Below are 19,188 nucleotides of genomic sequence, written 5' to 3'. Positions count from 1 at the left end.
ATTTATAGAGACCTAGATATTGCGGGGTTTTTATTGCTTGATAAATAGAAAGAGCATGCCCTTTGGAGTCAGAGAGATATGGGTTTGAATGCTGATTCTGTCATTTACTGTGACATTTGGTAAGTTATCACCACCTGGCCTGTTGTCATGACTACGAATAAGGCAAGCAGCACCTTATTTGTAGTATCTTAGTGATGTGGTAAAGATGAAATAATATATGTAAATACTTAATACTAGCCTCGGCAATCAGAAGGTGCTTAATAACTATTCATTCCTTCCCCTGCCTACAAACCTGCTTACTTTACCTGTTTGGCAGCAAACAGCTTGCCCTGGTATTTATTAATCACAGTGTAACCACCTGGCACTTGGTGATCTTCATACCAGGCAACAGGTATCAAGAAATCACGAGGATTGGCCAAGCCATTGGCTCCTAGAACATAATGACCCAAAAGTCTTTTAGACACTTCTGAAATCACATAGGAAAGATGCCCACTGTTGCACAAAGAGAAAGGGCTTTCTTGCACGTCAAAAGCTACTCCACAGTTTGCTTTCATTGTTCAAAGGCTCATTGGAATCCCAGTCTGGTGCCTTTTAAGGAGGACCCAAGGAATTTGGTCAGAAAAAAATCAAGAAAATATCATCATCATCATCACCAGCTTTACATCCTAAAGTTGTAGAGTGAATATGGTTTATAAACATTTTACATGCATTATCTCATCACTACAGGGAAGGGAAGGGGAGGAGAGGAAGAGACTAGAAAAGAGGAAAGGGAAGATATGATAGAATACTAGATCTTTTTTTCCAAGAAAACTCTGATGACTCTAGAACTCATCTACAGTCCTTGAGAGAGAAAAGGTTACATACTGTAGCCCCAGGCTTGCCTCTGCTCCTCAGACAGAACTCAGAATCAACCCAAGCCTGAAAAACTGCTCTGCATCCTGACAATCTGTCTGCCACTGAGGGAGACAGTATTTGGGACTTGCCTGCTTACCTTTGCTTTGTGAGTGTTCCCTCCAGAGAGAAAAAGATAAATCAAAAGACCAAAAATGAAAAACGTAAGTGCAAAAACATAATTTATCTCTGAGAGGAGAGACCTGGGGAGTGTTTTATCATTTACAGCTCCTGGGGTTTAAAAAAAAAAATGTCCCCAGCTGGTTAGTAAATTATATATATTTTCCAGAGGGTACGTGTTCCATGGAACCCGGAGGCTCTGCTGGCTCTGGAGCAGCAGGAAGCCAGAGCAAAGTGGGAAGAGCGGGTGGAGAGCAGGATAACAGATGGCCCACCATGGCCCCACTGCCTCTCTGCTGCCTCTCACCTTCCTCTGACTATTTGGATCCCCCAGGGGAGTGACCAGAAGGCACATGCTGGCCTGTCCCTGGTTTGCTCTAAAAAAATCTGTTGACAAGGAAAGAGAAGAGCTGGGGGCTGTGGCCACCACCTTCAGCAAACTTGCCAAAGATGGAACCGAGGGCCAATTTTCCCAACCACCCCTTTCACTCCCAGAGACGTTTTGAGAACAACCCCTCCTACCGCCTTCACTTCTCTCCTGCTCTCCTGTCTACAGCTTGCCAGAAGAATTGGGGGTGGGGGACCTTGTTTCACTTTTGAAAGTTTTAATCTGCCTCGTGGAGGCTGTGGTTTCTAGCTCCTTCACAGTACTGAGTGAGGTATGCTTTTTGACTCTCAAGTGTGTAGATTTTTTGGAGAATGCTCAGTAGGAATGTGAGGTTCATAGACTGTATGTCTTTCAGTCCGTTTCCCCTTTCCATAGCCACATAGCCCCTACCATTGTTATGGCTTTTCCCATTTTATTGTCTACATACAAGCCACTCATTTAAGAACATGATCTTCCTTCTATCCACAAAACCCATTCCCACTTGTAAACTTTTTCTTAAGCTGATCTCTTTCCTCTTTATTTTCCCTCAACTTTCCATCAAGGATTAGTCAAATCTTATCTTTTCTATGAAGCTGTTACTGGAGACTTGGCCTACATCCTCTAGGGTATACTCTGTATAACCTGAAATCTATTACATATTGTTTTGCTCTCCAATGGTCTGTATACTATTCTAGAGAGAGATTTACCATGGGTTGGCTTGGATGGTTTTCTGTTATGCATGTATGTGATGGGAAGAAGCTTGTTCTATCCTTAATGTGGTTCCTGTCATTATGCTCAGCACAACATGGGAGCGAAGACAAGCTGATGGACTGGTGCACTGACCAGCTAATTAATGAAGCTGTCATCTCATCAGATGGGTCAGCTATGCCACTTGGAGCCCCTGAACTTAGAGGTCTGAAATAAGAAGTCTGCGATTGCTCGGGGAGCTCTAGTATGTTCTGAAATTCCCAACTACACTTGGCCTAGGGAAGAAGTTGTCTAGAGAGGAAAGTTGAAGTTTGAGTGAGATAAAGAGGGGAGATGGATGTTTAACTTTCATGCAATTATCTGTGTCCTATATTTCAAGTCAGGCTTAGAAGCTTGCATTGAAGATTTACCAATCGGTCCCAGGTCAGGCAACTCAAAGTGGACACCGTAGACCTCCAGGATGTAGCCCCTGGTCTCCTCGAAGACATCTATGCTGAACCGCATTCCTCTCTGGAACAGAAGTAAACACTGGTGTGCTCTCCCAAATTATACCTGTAGTTGTAAAGAAGCTGCCCAAGAGCCATAGCCAGCCTCACCTTTGCAAGTAATTATGTAGCCTGTTGAACTATGTTGGAGAGGTGACCAGCTCAAAGAGGAGGTAGAAGGAAAAATTTAACTTCTAATCACATCTGTGACCCAAACCAATTCTAGTCTACTCTCTCACTGGGTTCATAGATAACAGTGCCCTGATTTAGCCAAATTTTAAAGAAATCCATCTTCACTGCTTTCCAACCCCACCAGGACCTTATCCAGAGTGTGTATAAATATTTAGGAAAGTGAATTGACAATGTTCTTTGCTTTGTGATTGTGTGCTATTTTAAAACAAAGTAGGGGGCTTCCCTGGTGGCACAGTGGTTAAGAATCCACCTGCCAATGCAGGGGACACGGGTTCGAGCCCTGGTCTGGGAAGATCCCACATGCCACAGAGCAACTAAGCCCGTGCGCCACAGCTACTGAGCCTGCGCTCTACAGCCCACGAGCCACAACTACCGAGCCCACGTGCCACAGCTACTGAAGCCCGTGTGCCTAGAGCCTGTCCTCCACAACAAGAGAAGCCACCACAATGAGCAGCCCATGCACCGCAATGAAGAGTAGCTCCCGCTCGCCACAACTAGAGAAAGCCCGTGCGCAACGAAGACCCAACACAGCCTAACTAACTAACTAACTGACTAACTAACTAACTAAACTAACTAACTAAATAAATACAATAAATTTGAAAAAAAATAAAACAAAGTAGGCACACAAGTCTAGTTACCCTTCTGCACAGGGAGCCTTCTGTATAACTCAAACTCCCTCCCCATTGCCCAGACATGACAGAGAAATTTTAGAGTTGGAAATAGCAGCAGTTGCAACATCAGACTGCTCCCAAATTAGGGAGAAGCAGGGAGAGGGGGACACATCACCAACCTGAATGACGCATATCTCGTTGGGCCGAACAAGCATCTTGCCAAACTCGGTGTAAATGAGAAGTTTCCCTTTCTGGGGAACTAACAAAAAAGACAGGGTGGCAGTGAGTAGCTCTTTTCATGTGAGAACGACTTCATGAAGAGTAAAAGGCTTAAGGGCTGCATTTGCTTTTTCATTCCAAATGAAAAGTACTTTATTGAGTTTTATGGGGGAATATGACAGAATTGACAACTTAGGTTAGCTATTTTACTATCTAGAAAAACATGAATGGAAAAATTAACTGCTTTTTTCTTCTTTTCTTTGGTTGCCAGGTAAGGAGCTTGTATTTGCACAATTCTGTGGCTTGACCAGAAAGAGCAGAAGAAATAAGATGGAAAAAGACCCATTTCTGATAGTTCCAGCAGAATGCTGGCATTTGCATGTCTACTGTCTACATCAAAATGTTCACTCCAGAATATCAGTACTAAAACCATCGAAAAAGAATGGGAAGTCCAGAGAAATCCCTACTAGACTTTCCATCTTGATGGTTTCATGAAAGTTTGTATTCATATTGCAGATATCAATGACAGATGGTCTTTTCTTGGGTGAGTGTGAAGGCAAATAGAGTTATCTTAACAAGTTAATCACATGTTGGTATTACTCTTCATTTCTTTACAGCTGCCCAGATCTCCCAGATCAGAAAGGCCCAGAAGAAACGAGCAAAGACAGGGAGACCAGGAAATAGAGTAGGGGCTTGGGGGTACACAAAGAATCTTTTCCAGACCTCCAATTGCCTTTACACCTCAGTCTGTAGACTGCACTAAATAGGACAGATTGAAAGGAAAGTCATATGTATACAATTAAAAAGTAGCTTATGACTAGGGATCAATTACCAATGAAAGGGTCTGAAATCTTTAAAACTTACCAATCAAGAAGTCTCCATCTGAACTGTAAAAGCATCTGAAACATGTAGAGTAATTCCTATGATTTTCAGTTTTAACACTGTCCAGGCAAATTAATTCACTGCACAAATTATTGCTCAGTACCTGGTATGTGCCAGGCTTAGTGCTGGGTGTAAAATGATGAGCAAAATGACCCCATCTCTGCCCTCATGGAGCCTTAGAGTCTAGTAGGAAGTCAGACAGCAATCCAACAATTACAGAACCATATCATCATAAACTGTAATTGCACTGTGAATGTCACGTTCAGGGGACTGAAAGAATAATGAACCTGATCTAGTCTGAGGAGGCAGCCAAGGCTTCCCTGAAGGGGGAATGTCTGACCTGAGATCTGAAGAAATCATCTAGGCAAGGGGCTTGGAGATGGGATGGGGGTGGGGTGGGGAGAACATTCCAGGCAGAATGAACAGCACAGGCACCTGCTCTGAGGCAGGAAGGCACATGGCAGGTAGAAAGAACTGAATGAAGGCTAATGTAGCTCAGGTAGAGAGACAGGAGGAGTCTGATATGACGCTGGACTCCGAGGGACATCTCCAGTGCCTTGTCATAGGGCCGTGATCTTGGCCCTGATTCATGGCTCAGAGAAGTTAAATGACTTGTCCTAGTTTTCTCAGCCAGGAAGAATGGATTGGGCTTTGGACACAACAGTCTGGTTCCAAAGGTAGTGTGCAAAACTGCTATGATATTCTGCTTCCCAAAGAAAAGGCAAAAATGACTTTTATGTAAGTGTTTCTGATTGAAAAAAAATCTAATATGTAAGTTCTTTTATTTAGGATCTTTAAGCTTACACAAAGTTATTAGCTGAAGCCAAAGTCTGCCACCAACAGGTAGCCCTAATGGCTGCTCATACCATATGACTTTGGACTCAAGAACAGCCCTGGGGAACCTTAGAAGTTAAGGATATTCTGACTCAAACCTGATTAAAGTCAAGGTTTGAGTCAGAATACTTAAACTACTCCTGATTTCAGTGCTCCATTGTCCCTTTTCTATTTGCATTGTTATGTGACATTCTTATTTATGCCACAGAAGTCAGTCAAAATAGAAATGCTCATTTATTGTCATTATTTTAAAATGTATATCAAGATTGCTCTGGGGTAAAAAAAAAAAAAGTAACAAAAAAAACAAACCAGCCTTCACCCTCTTGCCAGTAGCTCTTGGGGAAGGGGGCTCTCGTGCCATAGCTCTGAGCCACTTACCTGTTCCCCATGGAGGTGTTGCAGAGGAAAATGTGGACAGCAAGCCCATTGTTAGACCTGATGTCTCCAGCTCCACACAAGGTGTGCAGGCCCTGGGAGAGACCCGCACGAGAGGGAAAGGTGAATGAGGCCAGCCCTCCCGCTGGTCCCTGAGAGTCATGAGGCAAATTCTACTAGGGTCTTCCCTTTGGGACCAGGGTGCCTCTGGGGAACCCAGAATTTACTGACTTATGTTTTGTAGATGGTGGCTCACCCTCATTGCCAGCCATGGCCCTAGATCTAGATTGTCTTAATGGATCCATCAGAGTTGACCTTACAGAGCATCAATTCATTACTTGGCATTTTATCAGTTTGCTGCTTAAGATCAACCTGAAGGAGAGTTTCCTTTGGAGGTAAAATCAGGCATCTAGGAGGCTTGGGCAGGAAAGTTGCAGCATTAAGGACCAATTAATGCCCCTCAAATATACATTACCATGTGGGTAGCCCTCTGCTTATGAATAGGGTCAGCCCTAATCTTTCCAGAACAGGGTAGAGGAAAGTATTCTGACCAACTGTAATGCTCTCTGCTAAAAACCCACAGTCCCAAAGACTTTAACACATGGGCCTTCCCGAAAGGAGGGAGCTCTGTTCCTCCAGATATCTATAATTCATCTAGAGTGAGGGATTTCTTTTTATATTTTAACTCAGCTTGCAAGTTTGGGGCCTATTTAGATGAGCCCACACAGGGCTTGGAGCACTTAATATGATAAAGAATTCAACATGGAACAAACAATTTGGCCTAAGGCTGGGCACCTGGACTCTCCTTAAGTAAGCTATGAGCTGAGGCTGGTGTACAGAACCCTCCACTGGCTTCTTTGAGTCCCACCTCCTTGTAGTTCCCAGCCTCTCCCCTATATATGCTTTGTTCTGAGCACAAGTGTTCCAATACTCCCAGCACCTATAACTACCAAGCAGAACTTCTAATCAGCATTGTGCTAACTAGAGTTGCCACCCTGAGTCGATGCTATTCTAGCCCAGGGATCCATTTTGGGGAGTTCATGAAATTGGATGGGGAAAAAAAATTATATATGTATTTCACTAATCTCTGACTGAAATTTATCATTTCCTTCAATTAACGTGAATGTAAGCAACAAACCACAGCAGTTTTAGAAGTGCCTGTAACCTTGTACTGATAGAAACCATAGATGCTTTTATATCACATTACAGTTGTTACAGATATCCCCAAATATCATTTATGCTCATACTTTTAATAACCATAGTTATTAGATCTTTTCATAGATCTTGTGATTTAGTGCATTAAGAAGGTAGCATATATATTACTATAAACCAAACCAAATTTGCTATTTTAATATTTTTATCACTGTATTTCAATATAATTGGCTTCTTTGTAATTTTATGTAATTTATTTTATGCATTGAAAAACACAGGCTTGGGAGACATGAGGGAAGAGATATGGGAACATATGTATATGTAAAACTGATTCACTTTGTTGTAAAGCAGAAACTAACACAGCATTGTAAAGCAATTATATTCCAATAAAGATGTTAAAAAAATAAATTAAAAAAATAAAAAACAAACAAACAAAAAACCACAGGCTTAAAAAATTATTTTTAAAAAATAAAATAAAATAAAAACACAGGCTTCCAGACTTTCAAAGGAGTCCATGGAACAAAAAGGCTCAGAACCCGTGTTCTAGCCAGGAACAAAGAAACGTGAAGTAGGTAAATGCGCAATTTCCATTGGCTGTTTGGAGATGTTGTAAATAGCTCACAAGTGCCCTTTGGTGTCAGTGGCCATATAGTGCCTGTACGTAAGACATCCCTCTACCAGCCCCAAAAGCAGAGGCAGGTGGTGCTACGTCTGCTGCCTGCCTCAAAGGCTGCTTCTGCTTGGCATCCAGCCTGCAAATGGCTGGATCACTCACCGCAGAAGAGAGTGGTGGGCAGGTGTGGATAGTATTGACTTACTTACACTCACGAAGTCCACTTTCTTCTGAGAGGCTTTTGGAATCTCAAATGGTTTCCATCTCAGCTGGAAAAGAAATACACATACAGAAAAATTATTTCACAAGGGGAAACCATAGACTTTCTCAATAAATAGCATGAAAAAGGACAGCTGCTCACTCTGTGAGGCTCTGACTACTTGTGATTTTGTTATTTTCAATTTAATAATTATCCATCATTTCCTTAAAGGGGCTCAGTTGGGTTCTGTGTGTGTATGCAGGGTGTATGTTTGTGTTGTGTGTGAATCTTTAACCTATATGTATATATATTATCTTCATTCCTTAGCATTTTAAATTACAAAAATAAAAAATCATTGCTTCCTATTTCAGAAGCTATTTCTTTTAACATTTTGCTCTGGCACATCAGTGAGTTTTGACTGATGATGCTTTTTATGCTATTTATAATCAGCTCCCTTTCCTGGTGTGTCAGCCTCTCTGTGTGGGCTCCTGACACTGCAGGGGAAGGCTCTACTTCTTACTTCCAGCCCTTGGAGTTTTGAATTATTTCATTAAGAGAAAGAAAAAGCACCCAGCTGAGATTGGATTTGGTAAATGCAGTACCAGGTTCAGTTTCTTCACCAAACCCCGTGTTTGTCCCCAGGCTGCCTGCCGGTTCAGTTTAAATCACAACAATCTTTAATTTAATAATGAAATGATCTAAGCAAGTAGGAAATAAAATCAGCAGGTCTGAGCCCTACTAGAAGTGTCAGCCCAGCACTTATTAATCAACTTGGCTGTGGGCCTGACCCAGGCAGTCTGGCAGCTGATAAACCCAGCAGCCTCAGGACATCTCATGGAGTGACCTGCACCCCAAGGGCTGGCTCCACTGGCTGCAGTGCCTGGTCAAGGCAGGCCCTCCAGTGGGTCATGGGGCTCAGCTCATTCTGTAGTCCAGAGATGCAGCTGGGTGGGAAAGGAAGCAGCACGTGGAAAAGGCAGCGCTGGGATGATCCTGCTTCTCTGATGTACACAGTCAGGCAGCAGCCTTTATTTCTTAAAAGCAAAGCAGGATTATCACATTCTGGGACTACTTTGAAAGAATGTAAGATGTTGACTTGAAAAACATTGTTGAAATCATGCTTCAGAAAGAAGGAAAAGGTTTAGGACTAATTCCACCGGGGATGATATTTCCTGGGGGGAGTGGGGGGAACCTGAGACCAAGGATCTAGGAAAGGGTTTCTCAATTCTGGCACTATTGACGTTTTGTGTCAGACAATTCTTTGTTGCAGGGGCTGTCCTGTGCATTGCAGGATGTTTAGCAGCATCCCTGACCTCTACTCACTGGATGCTGATAGCACTCCCCCAAGTTATAACAGCCAAAAACGTCTCCAGACATTGTCAGATGTCACCTGGGGGACAAATATTCCCTGGTCGAGCACCATTGACCTAGGAGGATATTTCCCTGACATCAGCCAGGGCCACAGCTAAGCACTGCTGGCTTTTTGAAGGGGGTTTTGGTTTACCATGAACCATTACCTGCTGCTTCCCTGTTTAGTAGCAGCACAGAGTTTGTACACCCAGGAAGATTGTCTGGAAGATAATACTACTTAGAATCTTGGTTCTAAGAGGAGTCATCATTCTAGATTTCCCAATGGAAGGGATTTAAGTATCCAATCAATGGTTACCTGGACAACCTTTTAGATCTATCCAGAGATTCTAAACCCTGGCAAGCCATGAGAATCACCCAGAGAGTCTTTGAGACCCCAAAAGAAATTAAATAGAATCTTAATTCTGATTGAGAAGGTAGGGTTCAGGCATCAGTATTTTATAAAAGCTCTGTCTTATAAAAAAACTTTAATGTGAAGCTATGGTTTAAGAATCAGCACACCCAACCCAGAGAGCCTGTGACTTTTGTATTGCTGTTCATGCTCAGATAAGTCCACTTAGTCAACCAACCAATCAGTCAATCAACTAAATTGTATCTAGGGCCAGTTACCAAATAGCAAGGATGTTTAAATAATACAAGTCTAAGGCTTTCCAAACCTAAGGGAAAAAGAAGAGCAAGAAAAGAGAGACAAGAAAGAAAAAAAGAGAAATAAACAAAAGGGAGCAAGTAAGCAAGAGAGAATCCCAGTAATAGGAAGGCACTACCTTGTTTGTTGCACCAAGACTGAAACTGAGCAGGACCCTGCAGGGCCCTCCCAGGTGTCCCCTGTTTCTTGTTTGTAGAAAAAAAAAAAAGGCTTTAATTTGCTAGGCCTTCTCTGAGTTCCAAAGAGCAGGCTCAAGCATTTAATAGGAAGAGGGAGTCACAGGACTCCTGGTTCCTCCTCAAGGGACATACATATCTGTATCTGATGCATATCTTTGAGTTGTTCTGCAGAAAATATGACCCCTACCCAGTGGAAGATGGTGACTATATGCTGACAACAAGCACTTAGACCCCAGACTGGTTGGAACCAGAAGGTTGAGATTCCAGAGACATCACTGTGTTACCTCACCACCAACCAATCAGAAGAAAGTCACACACCCTGCAGTCCTCACCCCAAATTTTGCCTTTAAAAACTCTTCCCCAGAAATCATCATGGAGTTTGGCCCTTTTGAGCATGAGCCACCTTTTCTCCTTGTTTGGCCCTTGCAATAAATCTTTCTCTGCTCCAAACTCTGACATCTCATTTTGTTTACCCTCACTGTGCATCAGGTACATGAACTTGGGTTTGACAGCAAGACAGCACCTTTTTAGATCTTCCTTAAATTAAAAATACCTGTTGTGGGTAGAAACAAAGTCCTGGCCCCTAGAGAAGAGGTTGGTACATTTTGAGTAGGAAAGACTGAACCAGAGAGGCCAATGGGTTGGTTTGGTTAGGTTTTTGCTGGTCAGTTTTTCAAAGTCTTCTGTAGCACATCAGTCATGAGGAGAGAGAGCCTAGAGTGGAAGGTGGAAGGGTACCTTCATGATGATGTAGGTAACATGCCTTCAATAGGGCCCACATCCTGGATGAAGTGGTGGTCTTGAAGAACCTTCTCTAATGCAAAAGGTGATGCCCTTCAGATGATGGAGATGGTATAGGGAAAGGAGTAATTTATCTGTGAGTCTGATGGCAGAGGATTGTGCAGGACCTTTACTCAGCATATCATGAACAATAATAAAGACCACAAGGTAGTTCTGATAAACCCAGTGCACACAAGAAGAAGCCAGCTTTGAGCCTTCAGGTAAGAGATTTGGGTCAAGAGTTTTGGTGCAATATCATGTTGAATGTAGGGAGGGAAATTTGAGGAGAGGATAAACAGGAAGAGGCTATGGAGTGGAGAGTGGAAACATCTCCTGCTAAAGCCAGATGTTCAGACTAACTGCATGCTATGGAGCAGTAACCCTCTGATCCAAGGCCAGCCCAAGGGGACTGTGCACTGGGCTGAGCCAGGAGACCTGGGTTCTGCTGCTGCCTCTGCTCCTATTTACTCTGTGACTTCTGGCAAGTCACTGGATGCTTATTAACAGATATAATTCTATAACTTTTTAACAGTTAATTTTGTTTATATTATATATTATTGCTAAAAAAGCCCCCACACAGAATTCAGCTATTAACATTTCAAAAACAGTGAAATCAGTTGAAGTACCCAATACAATGTCTTGACTGTAGTGGATATTAATATATTTGTATTGAATGATTGAATGAATGAACAAATATAAGACACTGAGAACATTGCTAATATCTCAAAGAACAAGACTAAAGCAAATTTGTGAGACTTTTGGAAGTCAAAATGACATTCAGGCAATAGCTAGTAAATTGACAAATGTTTCTAAAAGTCCTGAGATTGTTTCTAAAATATAAGTCAGTTCTTTATACATGTGAAAACCCCTCAGTTCTTCCATATCCTTTCTGATTTTCTGTCCAGTTGTTCTATCAACTGTTGAGAGAGAGGTGTTGATGTTTCCAACTATAATTGTGGATTAACTCTGTTTCTCCTTTCAGTTCTGTCATTGCTTCACATATTTTGCAGCTGTGGTCTGAAAATTCTATTCGAAAATAAACTCTTACTTACTAGAAGTGAGATGGTCAAAAATAATTTGGAAAGCATCTTCAACAGAGACTAAAGTTAGAATTAAAAATTCTTTAAGGTTACCAAAGGACTAGGAGAATCAGTGGCAATATTTAATGATCAGGAGAAGCAGCCGCATGGCACAGGGAGATCAGCTAGGTGATTTGTGACCACCTAGAGGGGTGGGATAGGGAGGGTGGGAGGGAGGGAGACGTATGAGGGAAGAGATATGGGAACATATGTATATGTATAACTGATTCACTTTGTTGTAAAGCAGAAACTAACACACCATTGTAAAGCAATTATACTCCAATAAAGATGTAAAAGAAAAAAGAAAAAAACAGAGACTAAAGTTAGAATTAAAATTTTTTTAAGTTTACCAAAGGAGTAGGAGAATCAGTGGCAATATTTAATGATCAGGATTTGAAATTCATGCTCAGGGATGTAAATGAAACCAAAGAATTGGACTCAGTATTTCCAAAGTCAGAAGATTGCGAGGTGTACTGGATGATCTGAGTATCACCTTCAACGCTACGTGAGATTCCCTCCAAAGCTGCCTTGGACTCAACTAGATTTGATGAGTTGGATACTCTCAACAACATTGGTGGGCTAGAGGTAGACATATCATTAGAAGTTGATAACATCTATCCCAGATTTTGGAAGTAACTTGTAGATGCTTTTGTGATCATAATATGCAAACAGTTGTTAGCAGCAGCTATGGCTAGGAGAGGTCCAGGGTAATGCACTACAGTGAGTTTCAGGCCAGACTAGGAAAGATGGGACAGTGGGATAAAATAAAACAGTGGCACATTAAATTCTTCAGCAAATCTAGAATTTGAGGAAAAAGGCAACATAATTTATGTGGAGAGAAATCAGGCTTTGAGCGACTCTTTGGCGGTCTTAGAGGTAACAGGTAAGAGCACAGGTAAGGAAGATTCAAATCACTGTACTTTGTTTAGACTTTTAAAAGTCTTTCATGAGAAGACAAAAAAAGATGAGCCAGCATAGTATTTAGATGACATTTTTTCATGGATAGAAACCTGGATTCCTATTTGACCTTGCCCTTGAGGGTAAAGCTAAGGGCTTTATATCCATTATTCAGCACCCAGAGCATGAAACATAGTAGTCATTCAATAAATATTTGTTGGATGACATTTAATTCTCACAACAACCCTCTAAGGCTCCCATAATTATTATCTCTATTTTAGAGTGACAAGACTAATGGTTTAGAGCAGTTAAGTTTTCTTTACTAAGAAATGATACCAACAATTTCTCAGCCTCCCTTAGCAACCTAAACCCTGAGCCCTTTAATCTCAGCCTGTCTTGATCTGCTCTCCAAACCATTCATGATCTCCATGGCTCCTGAACCCAGGCTTTGCCTCCTTTTAATGGTCTTGTACTTGGTCTTCTAATCTGGGCCCTTATCTAATGCTCCTCCGGTGCTGAGTTGCCTTGGCCCAGTCTGACTCCTGGGACCCAAATCCTGCTAAGGTCCTTCAAAGTCAGCATTCTTGTCCAATCCCTATATATTAACTCATTCAAATGATTTATTGTACCACTCCTTGTGCCAGGTTTTGTGCTAGGTACCAGAGGGGAACATGACAGTCTCTGCCCTCAGGGAACAAGAAGACCCTGCAAGTATGGGCAATTCATGATTGAAAAACAAGGAAATGGATAACTGGAAATGACTTTGGAAGAGAAATATAAGCAGGAATGTTCCCTCAGGAATAATTCCTGGTACAGGGCATATTTAACATTCTTACACACGAGCAATAAGAGACACACACAATAAAATAATCTTGTCTGCATACAGCTTCAACATCTTTCCAAGCAGTGAAATGCAAGTTGATGGAGATGTACTTAAAAAGAGCCAGCAAACTGTCCAAAAGGGCTGAACAGGGCAATGTGCACTGCGGTGTTGGCAAGCGCCAGTGAATGCATTTAGAGAAATGTAATCTAGTCTATTTATAGGATGATGGGATCTGAGCTATCAGGGAGTTACTTCAACAAATACTTGTGATTCTACCGTTTGGAAGAAGGCATGTGCTGGACACTGCAGGTTATATGAAAATAATGGAGACATAGATCCTACTCTCAAATACTCTGAGAAATATTGAAAGAGTTCAATGAAGAAGGTGGTATTTAAGATGAGTCTTAAATTATGGGTGGCATTTGGATGGGCAGATACTTGTGAGGGAAGAAGAGAAAATTCTAGGTAGATGAAAGAGCATAAAGCACCCAGGCAAGAAAATTTAGAGTATTGTCCTGGAATGGTGAAGGTTCCAGTGTGGCTGATGGGTAGAGGACATGGAAGAGAGGGAAGGGCTTGAAAGTTACAATAAGAATCACCTGTCATGGGAGCCTGCACTTGATTGGCTGGGCAGTGGGAGGGAGAGGTAATGGCAGGATTTAAATATTTTTGAATGATAATTTAGTAAGTTGAGTCTGGCAGCAATGTGTGAGATAGGGGGGGAAGACACATAGATCAGTTAGGAGGCCATTTTAACAGTCCTGGTAAGAGGAAAAGAGGTTCCAAACCAGGGGTGTGAAGAAAAGGAAGGAGAATACAGATACCAGAGACATCTTGGGAGCAAATGCTACAGCAGTGTTTCTTAAAGTGTGGTCCAGAGCCAATCTGAATGGAAATCATCTAGAGAGACTCCTGTGCATCATCCAAGACCTACTGAATTAGAATCTCTGGGTGGGGAGTCTGGGGAATCTACATTTTCAACAAGTCACCCCAGTAACTTTTATGTAGATGGGAATCACCATTCTATAGATATGGCACCTAATTCAATGTAAAGAGAGAAAGAAGTTCTCAAAGATGACTCTAAGGATTGGCTGAGCAGTGGAGGGGAGGGATAATAGCAGGTTGAGTGTGAAAGAATGGTTGTGTCATTAACAGACCTAGAGAAACCAGAGAGAGAGAGAGGAAAGTTTGGATGGGATTATGATCTATTCAGTATGGGTCCTGTTGAGTTGGGACATACACATGGCGATATCCCCTGTGGGGTTTGAAGTTGGTGGGGAGATTTGTAAAACATATTGCAGAGAGGTAATAGTTAATGTCACAGGAACGAATGATGATCGTTAGATTTTAAAAAGTAAAACATGGGAGATGTGGAAGATGGCGAGAGGGAGAAGAAGTGGATGCTAGAGTATAAATGAGGTTCTACAATGAAGGCAGGCCCAGAATAGCTTCCAAACCCGAGTGGTGGGACTGACTTCCTGCAACATGGCCTACCAGGTTATACCAAGCTTTGGGCTGAAATTATGTTGGGTGAAGTTAGATATCTATAATTCTACCTGCAGAGATGTATACATGTGGGAATAGGTGGGAAGTGAAGTGGGCTAGAAAAACCCCTTGCTGCTCAAGGAATTCCTCCTCTTAGTTCACCAAAGCTGGGTATTTCTTATAAGCAGCAATTAACCCTTCATCTCTAAAACAGAGTCCAATGAAAGTGGGACTCACTAACTGATAATTGGAAGGAAAGGGGAGGAGGCAAAGGGAGAATTGGGCTGAACTGTCTTCTCCCCAAAATTTGTATGTTGGAGTCCAAACCCCTAGTACCTCAGAATATAACTGTATTTGGAGATAGGGTCTTTACAGAAGTGATTAAGTTAAAATGAGGTCATTTGGGTGGGCTCTGATCAACATGATGTGTCCTTATAAGATGAGGAAATTTGAACACAGAGACGTAGAGAGGGGAGATAATGTGAAGACACAGGGAAAGATAGCCAACTACAAGCCAGTCGAGAGGCCTCAGAAGAAACCCAGCTGCTGACACCTTGATCTCAGACATCTTGCCTCCACAACTGTGAGAAAATAAATCTTTATTGTTTAAGCCATCCAGTCTGTGGTACTTTGTAAAGGCAGCCCTAGCAAACTAATACAGAGGGGAAGGGATGATGGGGGTGAAAAGAAAGAGAAGAAAAAAAGGTAAGAAAGACAAGAAGGAAGAGGAAGTGAGGAGCAGGAGAGAGTAAGTACTTCCCTCTCTCCCAGGAGGATGATGGAGACAGGGCAGGGGCAAGAGAGTCTAGTTCAGGACCTTGGAGATGGCCTGTTTTGCAGGTTTACACAATGTCACAGAACACAGGAAACGACAGAGATCCAGGAAGAAAGAGGGTAATCTAAAAAAAAAAAAGGTTCTGAAGAACCTAGGGGCAGGACAGGAATAAAGACACAGACATAGAGAATGGACTTGAGGATACGGGGAGGGGGAAGGGTAAACTGGGATGAAGTGAGAGAGTGGCATGGACATATATACACTACCAAACGTAAAATAGATAGCTAGTGGGAAGCAGCCACGTAGCACAGGGAGATCAGCTCGGTGCTTTATGTCCACCTAGAGGGGTAGGATAGGGAGGATGGGAGGGAGATGCAAGAGGGAGGGGATATGGGGATGTATGTATATGTATAGCTGATTCACTTTGTTACACAGCAGAAACTAACACACCATTGTAAAGCAGTTATACTCCAATAAAGATGTTAAAAAAATAAAATAAAATAAAAAAAGAAAAGAAAAGAGGGAAGTCAACTGTTCCAGGCTTTGGGAGGTTGAGGAGAAAAGGACTGTATTTAGCCATGGATGATTTATAATAGTAAAAATGGAAACAATCTAAATATCTTACAATAGAGGAATTATAAACATGTATTAGATAATTATGCCACAAGAAAAATCATCTACACTCAAAGAGTTGAAAAAGACATGGAAAAAGGCACAAAATATGATGTTTAAATAAATTAAAAAAACAGAATGTAAAACTGTATTAGAGAATGACTGTACTTACAGTAAATATATATGTAACTACTTTTTAAAAAATTAAAGTATAGTTGATTTACAATGTTGTGTTAGTTTCTGGTGTACAGCAAAGTGATTCAGTTATACACATATATGTATATATATTCTTTTTCATATTCTTTTCCATTATGGTTTATTACAGGATATTAAGTATAGTTCCCTGTGCTATACAGTAAGACCTTATTGATTATGTATTTTATATATAGTAGTTTGTATCTGCTAATCCCAAACTCCCAATTTATCCCTCCTCCCCCTTTCCCCTTTGGTAATCATAAATTTGTTTTCTGTCTGTGAGTTTGTTTCTGTTTTGTAAATAAATTCATTTTTATCATATTTTAGATTCCACATATAAGTAGTATGATAATCTCTACTTAGTGAAGTAAGTCAGATAGAGAAAGACAGACATAAACAGCATTAATATAAGAGTATGCACAGCCTCTTCCCCTTCCCTTCCCTGCTCCCTATGGAAAATTCTGCTTTGCTCATTCCCACTCCCTCAGTCCTTTGAACTCCAGTCTCACCATGTAGATCAATGCTGTGTGTGTGTGTGTGTGTGTGTGTGTGTCCTGGGAAAATGGGATGATGACCTACACTCTGTCATTTTCTAGAGGCAGAAGGTAGGGGCAGGCAGAGGCAAGCCATGAACAAGTGGTCCAGGCCTGAGGAGCTTGGGGAAGATGAGGTGTGAGAGGGTTGGAGTCTAGGAAAAATTGGAGGAAGGGGATTTTGAAAAGTGTTGCTGTGGGTCATAGCCTGGATGCTCCTTAATGTTTTCAGGAGAAGCAAATGAAGATTGGGAATATTTTCAATTACTTTTGGTCTCTGGCTACATGAGACCCCAGACCTTATTTATTTACATATATGTGCAAAGAAAAGGACTGGAAAGAAAGAAACAAAAACACTAGAAGTGGTTAACTCTGCATTGGTGGGATTATTAGGCATTGACACTTTTATGTAAATTTTGAATAAAAACATGTATTCATGGTAAGGGGTGCATTATTGTTGTTTAAAGAAGGTATACATACTTTCAGTAGAGTGATCTGGGCAGGTTGAATTGCAAAGGGTTAGGAGTGAATAGGGGTGATAAAGTGGGCTTAGATTACCTCAAGAAGTTGCTATGAATAGGAGAGACTTGGGCAAAAGCTTAAAGAGGTGGGAAATCCAAGACATTTTTGGAGGCAGGGGGCTTTTAGGATAGTGAGATCTAAGGAGTTTGACAAATAAGGCATCAAACACCCACTAAGGATGTATTGTTTTGAAACATTTTTGATAATTTGTATGTCCTGGAGGCAGAGGGAATTTTATGATATAATCTTTAATTAGCTTTGAGGTGTTTCTCACTTGGTCCAAATGATATTGATTGAGAACTAAAAGGTAATTTCCTCAGCTGAGGCTTAACTGGGTCAAGAGTCTGACTTTCCAACAATTAAGACATTAGGGCTGTAGTGATAACAAGGATAAACTTTAAAGGACTCTGACGTTTAAAAGAGGAATGCTGATTCAGGAATGCTAATTGAAATCTGTAAACTCACAGTTAAATTAGATGCAGATTTGTTTGTTAAATTCTGGGATTCCAGAAGTTAGAGGAAGGTGCATGAACAAAATTAGGTATATTTCTTATGTGAGATATTAATGGATTGAACTTGTTATGTCCATATCTGAATCTAAATACACTCAAAACCAGTTTGCATTAATTCTTAGATGATTAATTAAATATACCCTAAAAGAAAATGAAGGTTTGGGGGCATAGTTTCCAATCTTCCTGGGAGGGTATCAAAGATGACGGTGATGGTAGCATATCCCATAATGCTCCCTTGGAGGAAATATTAAATAATTCTCATGTTCTCAAATTCCCAGAGGTGACTAATGTGGGAGTTGGTGAAGCTGATGAAGCATTGCATTTGGTCTGTGATAGGTGAAAACATACTTACTATACAGGTTTCAGCTGAGAAGAACTTTCAGCTGTGTATCTAAATATAATTTTCTCAGACTTTGAGTATGGAGTACATATTTGGAAGAGGTTACAAGGAGATGGGGGGAAGTGATGAATGCAGATTGCTGTGGTTAATTAATGAAGCATAAAATTGGAAAGAGATATTAAATTGTCAAGAAGGTGTAAATGAAAAGACAAAAGGATAGATTTTGCAAGAACAGCCAAGGTGTGTATCAGGACAAGGGAAGCAGGATGGCAGGTGTAGGTTAGAGAGGGAGGAGGATAAACCTCTACCTTGATGGAGCTGGTGTCCAAAGAGGCACGATTGAGTTCTGGGGCACATCTGTCCCAACATGTGTGAGCACAACATTGAAAATGAGCAGGGGAAATACTGGAGAAGAAATACATTTGGTGGCCACTATATAGAAAGCATCTGAAAGATTCAAAACAGGAGGAAGGTAACAAGTTCAAGGAAAAAAGCAAAGCAAGGAAATGGGGAAGGGGAGAAGGAAACAAATGTGTATCGAGGTTCTTCTAGAAAGCAAGCAGAAACTTCTGATGCAGCTATTTTGATGCCTCTACATTAATTCAGGCTTTTAAATGCAGTTTCCTCAAACTTCTCTCTCAAAATGTATGTTAACTACTTATGAAATAATGAATTAACATGCACAACTGATGTACTTGACTCTCACATATGGGGCGAGATTTCCATTTTCTACTTTGTTAATTTCTATATCATTTAAGTTTTTATAAGTACACATTACTTTTATAATAAGACAA

At 41.2% G+C, this 19,188-nt stretch overlaps 1 protein-coding gene across 1 annotated transcript in view; it reads right to left on the bottom strand.

Annotated features, from left to right (window-relative positions):
- HGD (homogentisate 1,2-dioxygenase) overlaps nucleotides 1–19,188 on the bottom strand; it is a 45,448-nt gene that overhangs the window by 12,322 nt on the left and 13,938 nt on the right. The window contains exons 5-10 of the mRNA XM_007104842.2: nucleotides 7,659–7,718; nucleotides 5,688–5,779; nucleotides 4,458–4,492; nucleotides 3,554–3,633; nucleotides 2,497–2,596; nucleotides 306–430 (exon numbers count right to left, since the gene is read on the bottom strand). Coding sequence (XP_007104904.2) covers nucleotides 306–430; nucleotides 2,497–2,596; nucleotides 3,554–3,633; nucleotides 4,458–4,492; nucleotides 5,688–5,779; nucleotides 7,659–7,718 — 492 coding nt within the window. The remainder of the gene's footprint in view (nucleotides 1–305; nucleotides 431–2,496; nucleotides 2,597–3,553; nucleotides 3,634–4,457; nucleotides 4,493–5,687; nucleotides 5,780–7,658; nucleotides 7,719–19,188) is intronic.

This window comes from Physeter macrocephalus, chromosome 1 (assembly GCF_002837175.3).
Source record: "Physeter macrocephalus isolate SW-GA chromosome 1, ASM283717v5, whole genome shotgun sequence".
NCBI lineage: Eukaryota > Metazoa > Chordata > Mammalia > Artiodactyla > Physeteridae > Physeter > Physeter macrocephalus.
The sequence above is the reverse complement of the archived record's forward strand: the minus strand, read 5'-3'. Positions and strand labels throughout refer to the sequence as shown.